At 38.7% G+C, this 13,881-nt stretch overlaps 1 protein-coding gene across 1 annotated transcript in view; it reads right to left on the reverse strand.

Moving 5' to 3' along the window:
• Positions 1–2,818: 2,818 nt before the first annotated feature.
• ap1g1 (adaptor related protein complex 1 subunit gamma 1) overlaps positions 2,819–13,881 on the reverse strand; it is a 48,141-nt gene continuing 37,078 nt past the window's right edge. The window contains exons 22-23 of the mRNA XM_022670090.2: positions 13,735–13,833; positions 2,819–11,578 (exon numbers count right to left, since the gene is read on the reverse strand). Of these exons, the coding sequence (XP_022525811.1) occupies positions 11,477–11,578; positions 13,735–13,833 (201 nt within the window). The 3' untranslated portion in view covers positions 2,819–11,476. The remainder of the gene's footprint in view (positions 11,579–13,734; positions 13,834–13,881) is intronic.

Below are 13,881 nucleotides of genomic sequence, written 5' to 3' on the forward strand. Positions count from 1 at the left end.
ATGGAGAACAACAAACATACACTTTTTTATTTAAGGTAATGTCATTATTTATCTTTATTAAGAATTATATATTTAAAGTAACCCTAAATATGCTACATGTTCAAATATATGTTTGTGAATGCACCTACTGCTGACACATAGACGTCCTAATGCACACATAGACAGTGGTCTGAAAAAGTTTGGGCACCCCTGATCATTTTGATAATGATTTTCCTTTATAAATCATTGGTTGTTCAGATTAGAAATTTCAGTTAAATATATCATATAGCAGATGAACACAGTGATATTTGAGAAGCGAAATTAAGTTTATAGGGTTTACAGAAAGTGTGTAATAATCCTTTAAACTAAAATAGGCAGGTGCATAAATGTGGGGACCCCAACAGAAAATACATCAAATCAATATTTAGTAGATCCTCCTTTTGCATAAATAACAGCCTCTAAACTCTTCTTATAGCTTCCAATGAGGGCTGGCTTCTGGTTGAAGGTATTTTTGACCATAAGGGTGCCTGCATTTATGTACCTGCTTAATTTTGTTTTCAAAGAATTATTGCACACTTCCTGTAAATCCTATAAACTTCATTTTACTTCTCAAATATCACTGTGTTCGTTTGCTTTATGATATATTCAACTGAAATTACTGATCTGAACAACCAATGATTTATAAAGAAAAATAATAAAAGTTATCAGGGTTGCCCAAACTTTTTTTTAACCACTGTACACACAGCTTATCTAGTCCCTAAAATAGATAAATACAATGAACCTATTGGTGCCTTGCTTAATCTAATGGAACGTGTGGGCTAGATAAAAGGTTTTATGGAATGATGGAGCTCCATCCAATGCTTGAATGCGATGAATTGCTAAATGCAACCAAATCCTCACAGCAGTGCTTCAAAAATCTAGAAGAAAGACATCCCCGGGACACAACAAGATGACAGACTTGTTTTTAATACCCTTGATTTCAGAAAAAATCAATAAATTAATAGGCATCCCACAACCTTTATCCATATAGGGTTTTTAAGCCCAGTTTTTTATACTGAGTACACAAGAAACTCAATTTCAAACCTACTAGCAGAGGGATTTAGTCAGAATTGTAATACAAAATATTATTTTTCTTCGTATTTTATTTAGTTAAGCTATTTTAATGATATAGGGCACTTACAGAATACTGAGTGTTTTACTAAACTCCATGAAAAACAGTAAGAAATACTGTGATTTCACCTGTGACACAGACTGCAGCATTACTCCATTCCTCCAAGCTATTTCTACATCCTCCCTGTGAGGCACGTGAGAGTGGATGCTGTCACTAAGATGGAAAAGCACAAACCTTTAAACATGACATCAGTGCATAATGACTCAGTATTTTACTGAAACACACAATGGCTCTATACTTTATCATATCTGTCTTATCACAGACTCAGCAGTTCATCACGTACTGATATAACCTTTCCAGTATAGTGATTTACAGGATAATTCGTGTATGGTTTTCTTATCAATACATAACATTATTATTATTATTATTTTACAGTTCTCCTATGTCACCACAAGAGGGCAGCAGTGTAACAGATAATCATAGACTCTACCCCAGGGTTCTTCTGTGGTTCCAGAACCTAAAAGAGAACCATCTAAACAAACTCCTGGGGTTTATTTTAGATGAATGCTTCTCAGGAGAGCCAATTATACCCAATGAAAGAAAACATATGGAAAAAGGAGAACAATTGATTGTGAAGAATTACCTCAGGGGATGGCTTGAGGACGTGGGAACCCACACCTGTGTAAGTTGTGAGGTGTTATCTTGTGTACCACTGTGGGTGGTAGTGATGGCGACCGGTGGCATCTGGCTAGAATTGTCCATGCAAACAACAAAGTACAAACAAGAGACTCGGGCAGAAAATCACATCCATAATCAGTGCAGAAGACCCCACACACACATATCCCACAGCTTTTAGGCGACGTGGCAAAAGTCATGGGACACATGAAGCAAATAAAGCAAGCTGTATACAGGCTTTTAGTGATAACTTAAGGAGACTTCTCTTTTTACATTCTCAAAATTAATTGCACCATTGACATTTATTTTGTCAAAAAACAAGATAAAAAGTCAAAGAAAGCAGAGATACATTATATACTAGTGCATCTCAAAAATGTAAATATCATTTAAAGGTTTTTTAAGTCTTTATTACTTTTATGTTGATGATTATGGCTTACAGCCAATGAAAACACAAAAATCAGTGTCTCAGAAAATTAGAATATTATATAAGACCAATTGGTACTTTTGGCAGTACTGTGGGCAGTGTGCCAAGTCTCCATAAAAAGGGAAGCATTAAGTGCCGTAAGATTTTGCTGGAAAACATTGGTTTTGACTTTAGACTTGATAATAAAACACAGTGGATCAACACCAGCAGATATCAGACATGTCTCTCCAAACCATCACTGATTGGTGGAAACTTCACACTAGACCTCGAGCAGTTTGGACTGTGTGTCTCTCCACTCTTCCTCCAGACTCTGATCCCTTGATTTCCTTCAAATGAAATGTAAAATTTACTGATGATCAGTGATGGTTTGGAGAGACATGTCATCTGCTGGTGTTGATCCACTGTGTTATATGAGCACATCACGATGACTATGCTTAAATGATACCCAACTATCTCAATCTCACCTTATATTCAGCCTAGAGGTTCTAGAACCCAATAGGGTTCTAGAGCCTACTTTTAATGACAGTATAGTATAGTAGAGTTTTCCCCAATAAGCATTTCCTAAAACATCTTGGTGCATTACTTTTGGTCAATGGGTGCAATGATAACAATACTGCATGGTACAAATGTTAGTTTTGACTTTTTATTTCTTGTGGTCATCATTTTCTCCAACCCAAAAGACAATAATACACAGCATAAGTCTAAAATATCCCATGTAATAGATTACAAGTTATTTTCATTCATCATCATCATCATCATCATCATCATCGTCGTCGTCATCATCAATTATGTTCAGTCCAGCACTCACTCCTTGAAGACACAGGACACTGTGATTCAGTTCAGCATGTCAAACTCATTTAGGGGTGGGGTGGGTGGAGTCGAGAGTATGTATCCGAGAGAGTACTCGTCCCACCCTGCACGCTTAGATGTAGTCAGATAGAGTAAAGTGTAAAATGGCCGGGGAGGAGGCACATGTATAATAGATACAAGTCCAAAAGAACAACCCATAGCTTTACAGTTTACAAACAGCGGGTCCGGATGGTGGGGGTCATCCTATATCCAAGCATGTGATAGATGGAGAGCAGAGCGGTCACCTGGTCAAACAACTACATCCAAATCAACTGTGGTGATGTTATATTTCGGACGCCCTCCAGCCAAAAAAAGAAAGAAAGAAAATCTGACCCAAAATAATCCGGTTTATGTGGACAGACGTCGGGACAGCGGGGAGCGCCTGGTTTAAGGATCGCAACTTCTCTCGCATTTGGAAAGGAAGTTTAGAGAAAGAGTAAAAATGACAGTATTTACAGCCGGGTTTCACATCATGCAGCTCAGAAGCTGAGTCAAAACAAACGAAATAATCAGAAGAATCGTAAGAACCATATTAGGTGCAGCCAAAATTTCTAAAGTTCTGATCAGCAGCGTGAAGGTGCACGCCTCTTGGGTTCTCCCCAACACACGCACTCACTGTAATCACACACCTTTAGAATAAGGAAGGAGCTGATTGAGAGAAGCCTAAACAGCATGAACACAACCAACCATAACTTTATCACCACCTTAATTGTCCAATTTATTAGCTCCATTGAGCATACAGGACGTTTTGTAGTTCTATAATAATTACAAACTGTAGTCCTGTATGTGTTTCTCCTCTTTTTTCACCTTATTTGTTGGCTTATTATTATTCTCAGCACTACAGTGATTAATTAGCACTGATTAGCATGGTAGTGGAGGTGTATGAGGTGTTAGTGTGTGTGGTTCTGATACACTGAGTGGATCAGATACAGCAGAAGTGCTGCTGGAGGTTTTAAACCCCTCACTGTCTCTCTCTGCAGGACTGAGAATATAGTCCACCAACCAGAAACAACTATTCAGTAGAGTCCTGTGACTGCTGAAGAAATGAAGAACTAGAGCATGACCAATATAAACTGTGCATCAACAGATTCAGAGCTTCTCTATCTGAGCAGCTGTAGGTTGGAGTGAAAAAAACGGGTGGAAGGAGGATAAAAAAACAGATACAGGACTACAGTGTGTTATTATTATAGAAGTACTAAGTGTCCAGATATAATATACAGCTCTGGAAAAAAAATAAGAGACCACTTAAAAATGACGAGTTTCTTTGATTTTACCCAATTGAAAACCTCTGGACTATAATCAAAAAGAAGACGAATGATCACAAACCATCAAACCAAACTGAACTGCTTGATTTTTACACCAGGAGTAAAGCAGCATAAAGTTATCCAAAAGCAGTGTGTAAGACTGGTGGAGGAGAACATGATGCCAAGATGCATGATGAAAACTGTGATGTTTAAAAACTAGGTTTTTTTTTGATAGGGTATTCTATCAAATATCCAAATATAGACTTTTTGAAACATGAATATGAACTTGTTTTCTTTGCATTATTTGAGGTCTGAAAGCTCTCCATCTTTTTTGTTATTTCAGCCATTTCTCATTTTCTGCAAATAAATGCTCTAAATGAGAATATTTTTATTTGGAATTTGGGAGAAATGTTGTCTGTAGTTTATAGAATAAAACAACAATGTTCATTTTACTCAAATATAAACCTATAAACAGCAAAATCAGGGAAACTGATTCAGAAACTGAAGTGCTCTCTTAATTTTAGTTTCCAGAGCTGTATATATAGATGCCCTTCATTTGACCATGATGATAGAATGACGAACACTGCATATTGATAGTGGCTGTTTTACACTGGTATTAGAGAAACATTCAAGACTGGACTGAAGTTTTATCAGTGAATTCAGCAGTGACACTTACGAGACTTGAGAACATGGCATGTTGTAGATGGAATACGCCATCGCCAATCAAAGGTGAAAAACCTCTGTCTCTGCAGGTGGCCTGCATTTAACATGCAGAGAGACTTTGGTGTTTATGGAGGCACAAAGAAAATATGTTTGTTTCAATAGAATGTTTTTCGTAATCAACACAAAATATTCCAATAATTGATCATAAGGCCTTCATCAGAGACTTTACAGTCATTCCCTAACAAGCTTCTACTGCAGTTCTGCTGGCATTACATCAATCCTGTGTCTTTTGATCCAATGGTTTGGGGGCACAGTTGGGAAACCAGAGTCCTTAAAGACCCTCAAAGTTTTTAAGTTAGATTGAAAGACCTCTTTTAAGTAGTGCATCAAACATAAACCACCAGCAATCCCCAAGCTCTAAACTCAATTAGCAAAATGGTAATGGAAAAAATAACAATAAAACAAGTATAAAACCAAGACCCTGTTTAAATCTGGTCACTTCATGTGAAAAGTATCTAAACTGTAACCTGGTCAGATTTGTTGTAAAATGGTTTGAACGCGTCTCAGACCACCTCCTGAAGCAGGACGAGTAATCAGATTTGTATCGGTTTTAAGTGTGTCTGAGACCATCAAATCAAACAAAGACGGACAGACACAAAAGGACACTACCTCCAGTTTTAAATGCATCTCAGCCCAGCTTCTGAAGTGCTTTGAGACATTTGACAAAGTCAAGATCAAACGATTTCATCTTTAAAGTTCTCAGTATGTACAGAAAAAAAACAAAAAACAAAAGTTAGAAAAAAAAGTCCAATGGTTTAGGGTCCTTAAAGACCCTCCAAGTCCTCAGGTTGCATTGAAAGACCTCTTTTTAGTAGTGCATCAAAAGACAAAACAAAAGATTTAGAAAAAGCCCCCCCCCCCCCCAGACCACCTCCTGAAGGGGTTTGAGTAATCTGATTTGGATTTGGTTTTATTGCGTCTCAGACCACCTCCTGAAGCAGTTTGGTAGACAGATTTGTGTCTGTTTTATGCTGTCTAAGACCACCTTCTAAAGTGGTTTGAGCAACTGGATTTTCCTTGTTTTAAATGCGTCTCAGACCACATCCTGAAGAGGTTTGAGTAATCTGATTTGGATTTGGTTTAAATGCGTCTCAGACCACCTCCTGAAGCAGTTTGAGTGATCAGATTTGAATCAGAGACAACTTCCTGAAGTGGTGCGAGCAATCGTATTTAAATCATTTTAAATGCATCTCAGACCACCTTCTGAAGACGGTTTGGGCAATCAGATTTGTTTCAGTTTTATATACACCTCAGATCAACTCCTAAAGTGGTTTACGCGCTCATTTTGTATCGTATTATAAACATGTCTCAGACAACCTTCTGAAGAGGGTAGATTTGTGTCAGTTTTAGTTGTCCAAGTTTTCATACAGTTGACAATGTCCAGATATGATCCAGATTTTCAAAACACATAAAATGGCCAGGTGTAAACACGGTCTTAATGTGCTTTGGTTTGTTTTAATCACGTTTTGGAGGTGTTTACACTTACAACTAATCCAGACTCCTTTCTCAAGACACATGAAGCAACCAGATTTACAAGGGGTCTTAAAGTGGTCTGAGTGATCAGATTTATATTAGTTTTAAATGTGTATTGGGTGCAGTTTTATGTGACTTGGCCAGATAAAAGATAATCCTGATTTTTAAAATGTAATATTAAGCGACCAGGTAAAAACAGGTCATGAAAGTGGTTTGAAAGAGCGGATTTGTATTTGCTTCTAAATGAATCTTGAGTGTGTTTACCTGATTAACCTTGGTACTAAAGACACATGAAGTGAACAGGTGTAAACAGGGTTAAAATTAAGATGAAACTGAAATGCAGGGTTGATCCTTTGATTCTTTACACTGGTGTACAAGTACAGTACAGGCCCTAGCTAATCTTCACGGGTCTTTGAATGGGAGTTTATTTGATTTGATCTTTTTTTTTTTTTGTCGACTTTTACAATTATATACAATATACAGGCAGCAGATAATACATTTCCATCTGAATAAACAATCAATCATTCAATTAACCAACCAACCAATCAATCAATCAAACAGGGAAGTTAAATTAGACTATGATTCTGTGTATATATGATTACTGTGCAGTTACTGGAAGGAAGTTTTAGAAAATGGTCAAAAATCTAATTTTAAAAAATAAAGAAAAGAAAAAAAAAGGATGACAAGGAGAGTTGCATCATTTCAACGTTTCATCTTCAAAGCCCTCAATATGTACAAAAAAAGCCCAAAGAAGCCAAACAAAGAAAGACAGAAAAAAAAGAAAATTAATTAACAGAGTAACAGAATGCAGTCTTTTTTATCTCCATATACACACAAACAACATTGCTTAACATTATTTTCAAAGCCTAAAAGGAACATCTCTGATTTGGTCACAAAACTCAAAAATTGATAAATGAGGCATAGCGAACATTATATGAATATTCATCTGCAAAATCTGGTCACTGGGTGTATATGAAGACTCGTATGAAGAAGAGCAGCAGCAAGAGAGCCGAGTCAGTTCGTTAGTGATGATGTGGTGGTGGATTTGTGAACAACACTAAGCAAGCTTTTCCCCATAATAATGGCTTAGAACCATGCGAACGACGACTCTACGAAACTAACAGTTGCGGTACTGTCGACATTTCAAAATAAAAGTTCTGAAAGAATTGATGTGAGGTATTCAGGTTAGATTACTGTACTTTTACTGTATCTCATGCTGCGTTCCATTTAATTCGGATGTTAGAGCTGGGAATGGGGTTCCAGTTAATCGTTCAGATATCAGCCATGACTTAGCATTGCTTTCAACACTAGATGTTATCGCATTATACAGTATTTTGCACATTTTGTCCAACATTATGGAAGAATGTCCATGGATAGGAGTTGGACAGTAATTTGTGTGTGGGACTGATTTAATGAGACACTAATAGAAATGGATAGAAGTGAGAACTTTAAGAGTACCAGCATTAACTACTTTGTTGGTGTGCAGGGCAGCCATCTTGGATTCTGAAATCATGGCTTGAATTTGACTCAACCCAGCATCCATTTAAAAGATATTCCCGAGAAGTCCCACCCTACAAAAAAGAGCCAATCAGATTGCTGTTTATGCTAAGAGTGGAGAAGGGTCAGCATGCTTGTGGGGAAGCCCTTTTAGGTGTGGAGATCTGCGCAGGTGCAGTAGCCAGAATCGAAAGTCGAAAAATTATATTTCAGTGCATTATTGAGCCAAACGGTACACATTAACCACAAGGTTTTAGTCAGATTTTGTTCTCGATTTAAAATATGTTGTGGAAGTGTAATATGGCCATTTTTCACACTATAATGAGCACTTAAATTACTTTAATTTTCCCCCAAAAAACATCAGTGTGCCTTATGTATGAATTCTACCAGTCAGGTATTAAGAAGCAGTAAAGCCACTCCACTGAAGTGCAGCGTTATACAGGAGTTTCAGTTTAGTTCTCATCACTAAGGCTGGAGTAGCATAAGCATTAGCCACTAACCGCTATTTTCCCGTTTCACAGATGAGAATTATCGCCCTGTTGCTTGCTGATAACCCCGGCTAGCACTGCTGGAGCAGCATTAGCATTAACCACCAACCGCACTAAGCGCTAGTGTTATGGTCGTTCAGAGGTGAGTATTATCAGACTGCAGCCAGCTGCTCACCCTGGCTAGCACTGCTGGAGCAGCATTAGCATCAGCTAATAAAGTAGGAAATCGGACCTGCACGAGTGCTAAGAGTTCAAACTTCCAACTTACTTCCATCCAAGTTTAAGTGGAACGCAGCATTACACATCCAAAAAACTGTACCACCAGCCTACAACAAAGGCTTATACAGGATATTCTCCACCATCAAAAACAAAAAGTCCTGTCTGAATAATTAGAACTTAGAACTATTAATAAATGTGAAATGAAAAAAGTATTCCAAGCTTGCTCGCTCTCTCCTTTCTCTCTCTTTTGTGTGGCAGCACCCACCCCGCGACCTGAAATACAAAGTCAGAGGGTTTCGGTTCTACCAGTTTCAGCAAAAGGCACATCGCTTTGAAATCAGGCAATAATAATTTTTTACTTCAAACTTCAAAAATCTGCAGAAAGAAAGACTAATTTTAAAAAAGGAGAAAAAAACCTAGGAAATCCATTCAGTGCATATGACTACATTCATAAGGGGTTGCACATACAGTGTACGCTTACATTAACATTTACATTGTCTAGACTGCTGACCCCATCTGGTTCCACACTGCTTCAGTGGGCCACAGTTAATTCAAATATTCAAATAATTGTAATTTCTAACATCTTACATTAGACTGATCTAGACTTCCAGTTTCTGCTGTTACATTTGCACTGAGTGATAGATTGATATACTGTGCTGTTTTGCACCAGCCTGCTCAGAATAATTAGTTTTAAATCTCTAGCAGCTTTCAACAACTTAACAAATTACACAAAAAAAGCTCAAAAAACAACCACTAAAGTAATGTATCATTCTGTAGTCATCGATATATCCAAATATATGCACATATCCGGCATAAAGAGGGTCGAACCTGAATTTTTCTACATCAGATACATCAACCAGTATTTGCCATTACTAACCAGGGAGTGATAGAGCATGGCTAGTTGTGCTCTCTCAGACTCCGGCTGCTGATGGAGAAGCATGAAGAGCCAAAAATGGGCATAACATGGAGCAGACTACAGAATGACCCATCATCTATACAAGCCTACAGAGTATAACCATGGGCACAATTCATCTCCTTTCCACTCATTCACCTCCAAAAGAGGGGCTTCTTCATTTAAATATCTAAATATTACCAATTAGCTCAGCAAGGCTGCTTTTTCTTATTGATGTCGTTAAGAATTGGCCTTCAGACCTTTTTTACAGTTTGTGCAGAAAGCCTGACCCAAAAAAGAAAGCAATCGTAAATGGTGCCGTGAATCATGGCTCTTTCCTTAGTACTAAAACCAGATGAACCATTAACTGGTTCGTTTGCAGTGTGAAAGCACTTTTTTGGGATGGTTTAGACTTTTTTCAGATAGTTCTGACTTTTTCAGACCAACCGCAGGAGGTTGAGGCAGGCTGTCGTCAACCATTAAACAATAGAAGAAAAAGAACCAGTGCTGTGCTGAAACCAGCCCCCCTCCTTCTTTACATGAATTGCTCTGGTGGTTTCTATATCTACTGTAACTGTAGATTAACTGCCTGGAAAGGCAACCTGTAGAGTTGACAACACGTCAAAATCCAATGTGTTCAGCCATTCTACAAACCAATCAAATGCACAGTATGGGGAGGCTGCGCCCACGTATGTGCTGATGACAGAAAGCAGCAAATTTCTTTAGTGAGCTCAGCCAATAAACTGCAGTTAGTGTGAAACCAAAACTAACCGAACCAAAAGAACGGAAAATCACATTAGCCTTGGTTTGTACTTTCAGGTGCATTTTGTAGACGGTCCGGACTTTCAGTTGTTTAAAAAAACGCTTGAAGAAAAAAAAAAATGCCTGTTAGTGCAGCAAATGATTTTTTTTTATATATTTACGAACACGGTACAGCCACCACATAGGTTCTGTTTGGAGCAATGATCTGATATTCTTTATTACAGCACATAAGATAAGGAGACAAGCCAACTCTCAAGAGGTAATGAAATGCCACACAATGACTTCCGAGCCCCATCACGAACCGTGACGCTCCGGACTCTGAAATGCCAGTGAGAGTTGGACAAGACAAGGTGCAAACATTCATAGACTATGCAATTTAGTTTAGTTATTTATATATTTCAAAGCATTTTTTCATTTTCTTCTTTTCATTAAAATGACCCCAAATCCATCAACAGTAAAGATTAAAAACAAGAAAGAAAAAAAATCAAAACCAAAAACAGACATACAAATCAAACAAGTGCTCATACCAACGAGCTCCTCTCCAGAGTGACCGTGAGCGTGGTATATTCCATCTACAGACAGCCAGTGGGCCAGCTTGGGGTGTACGCATTCGTGTACGAGTGTGTGTGTGTGTGTGTGTGTGTGTATGTATGCACAGAGCATACTATAAGAAAAGAAGGAACTCTAGAGTTGACAGACAGACAGAAAGACAGACGGAAAGACAGACAGAGAGTAAGAAGCACAGACTGAAACAAGACTGTGGTGAGACCAAATCAGAGTGAACGAGAAGAAAAGGAGGAGGAGGAGGAGGAGGTGGAGCAGGGGGCGATTAGTAAAATGGATATGTACTGATGTACTGAGATGTTGTTTCAGGTGGATGGTTCATCATTGTCGTGGTAATCTTCATGGTCATCATGGTCTTCATACCATCAGCTCTTTTTGAGTGTGTGTGTGTGTCTATGTGTGTGTGTGTACGTATGTGTGTGTGTGTGTGTGTTAGGAAGATTCCACTGCTTCCCATGCAACCCCGGGGCAGCGATGTGCAGTGATGTCACAGGGGGATCAGTCGGAGATGGGGAAGGGCGATCTTTCCCATAGTTCCCTTGGAGGGGGTCTTTAAGAACGAGAGCAACCGCAAAATCACTGCCAGGACTGAGGGGGGAAGTTGTTGACCTCGGCCAGGTCTTGAACAGGCGCGCCTTTCAGGGTGTAGGTCAGCTTGATTCGCATTCGCAGCTGTTGCTGTAATTTCAAACAAACACAGAGTCAGGCACAGTCGAACACAACCTATTGCAAAAATAAGAAATGTTCTTGATGACCACAATTCCTTAAACTATATTAAATGAGAAGTCCAGTGTGAAATGGTCCTGGGATGTAGTGAAACACTCTTATTGCCCACCTCCATTCACCCTTAGTGCTTTTAGCCGATGCTCCCAACAGACTTATAATGCTAGTGATAAGAGCATAGTGTTACCCACGCAATCTCTATTTTTACACCATTAAAGGCTAAGCACCACCTAAAGCAGTGGTTCCCAACCTTTTTCGTCAGGGACCCATATTTTTACCATTGTAAGCTTTGGTGACCCAACATAAACCCCCCCCCCCCCTCCCCCATATGTAAAAGATGTAAGTGTATAATTGGGTTGGGGTGGGGGGGTTAGAAATGACAAATAAAAACTGACATTTACTATAGATGAATAAAATAAACACGTAAAAAAGGAAAAATTGATACATAAAACATAAGGAATTTTTATCTTATGAAGAAAAAATAATTAGATCAATAAAATAATACAACTATTTAAAATGAATAAAAAATAATTTATATAAAATAAAAACAACAACAAAAAAAAAAGAATAATATCAGTTTCAGTTTCAGTTTCAAATCAGTAAAACAGCTCACCAAAACCTCAGCCTGTCCAAATATTGGACAATAATTGATTAACTTTACAGGCCCTCACTCATTTTCATTTATTTAACTAAACTGAGTTTTATATTCTTATATTCTTATATTATTATATTCAGCCTCGCCTGAATTCAGCTCCGCGCTGCCGGAGAGAGCGCCCGCGCGCGCGCCAGAGAGAGAGAGAGAGAGACAGAGAGAGAGCAGCGCAGCGCGGCGAATTTTGCTTACCCTAGACTATATATAGTATTAAAATTAAACCCCTTAAAATCAAGAGGGCTTCGCGACCCATCGTGGATCTTTGGCGACCCATAGGTTGGGTCGCGACCCATAGGTTGGGAACCACTGACCTAAAGGACCTCCTAGAAGATTACACATTATTTTGGCTTCTAAAAATGTAAACATGAATTTAAAAACAAAGAATTTGGGTAAATTGCGGAATTGCGGAACCAGAGTTGCTATGGAAATTTCACAAAGATGCCACTGGTGGAAAACAGTGAATAGCGCTGCTATTAAACACTGTTAGCTATGGTAAAGGGTGAAAAAATGAAGATTAGAAACTTCGCAATGAACTATACACCTGCTAGCTAATATAGTTCAGATTTTGAAAGTCTAATTCATAAACAACTCTATAAAATGTCCATAATCAAACTACCTCAACAGGTTTTAGCCATTAGAAGCCACTAAACTTTGCAGCTCTGCTTTTCTGACTGCAGGGGAGGACGGCTCTGAGCACGGTGTGTAATTATCTAGTGTTATACTTCTAACTAGCAAGGCCAGCGAAAAACGATTGCACGTACCCTGCTTACTTCCATGACCACAGAGGCTCTTAAATACCTCTCGTATTTAAGAGGCTCTTAAATTCGTTCACGTCAGTTTTAAGATCCAGTTATTGTACAAGTTTGATGTTGCGCTCAATTCAGCACCCCAGGGGGTGCTTTTCCTGGAAGGGATGCTGAATTCGGCTCAACACCGGCTTTCTACATCCCATAGTTGTGTTAATCGTGAAGTGAGCATTACAAATAACGGAGTGCGCAGATGGTCCTTTCCAGTGTGCCCTTTTTAAACTATACAAATTTTGTCCACTTCATATTTTGAGGTCTTTAGGCTATTTGTGTACATCAAATTACTGCAGCTAAAAACACCTTTTTGTCATTTTGCATCATCTTCTGTTTAACTGGTTCAATGTCTTGGTTAGGTTTTTCACCATCTATGTCACGTCTGACGTGTGAGAGACTCTGAAGACAGCCAAATAAAAGTCTTCTAAGCTGTATTTATTGAATTTGTGGAAAAAAATAATGTTTTCTAACCATCGATTAGCACAAGTTAGAACTCAGGCTTAGGCTGTATATGACCATTTTTGACAAGTTCATAATAGCTGGCGCTTAGCCTTCATCAAGCTCAAAGTAGCTCCAAACTGCAACAACCACAGTCTGATCTACACTGTCACCACAGCAGGCAGCAAGGTGTAATCATGCATAGGAGGCCTGTGCATTACCTTCTGTGGGTTTAGTACCCTGATGACCTGTGTGACGCTTCCCTGGTTGAGTGCTGGGACGATATTACTGCTGGGGGAGAGGAGCTGCAGCTGGAATGTCTGCAGAAACACAAGCAACCAATGAGAATGCAGAACAACGAGGGACGA

This window comes from Astyanax mexicanus, chromosome 16 (assembly GCF_023375975.1).
Source record: "Astyanax mexicanus isolate ESR-SI-001 chromosome 16, AstMex3_surface, whole genome shotgun sequence".
NCBI lineage: Eukaryota > Metazoa > Chordata > Actinopteri > Characiformes > Acestrorhamphidae > Astyanax > Astyanax mexicanus.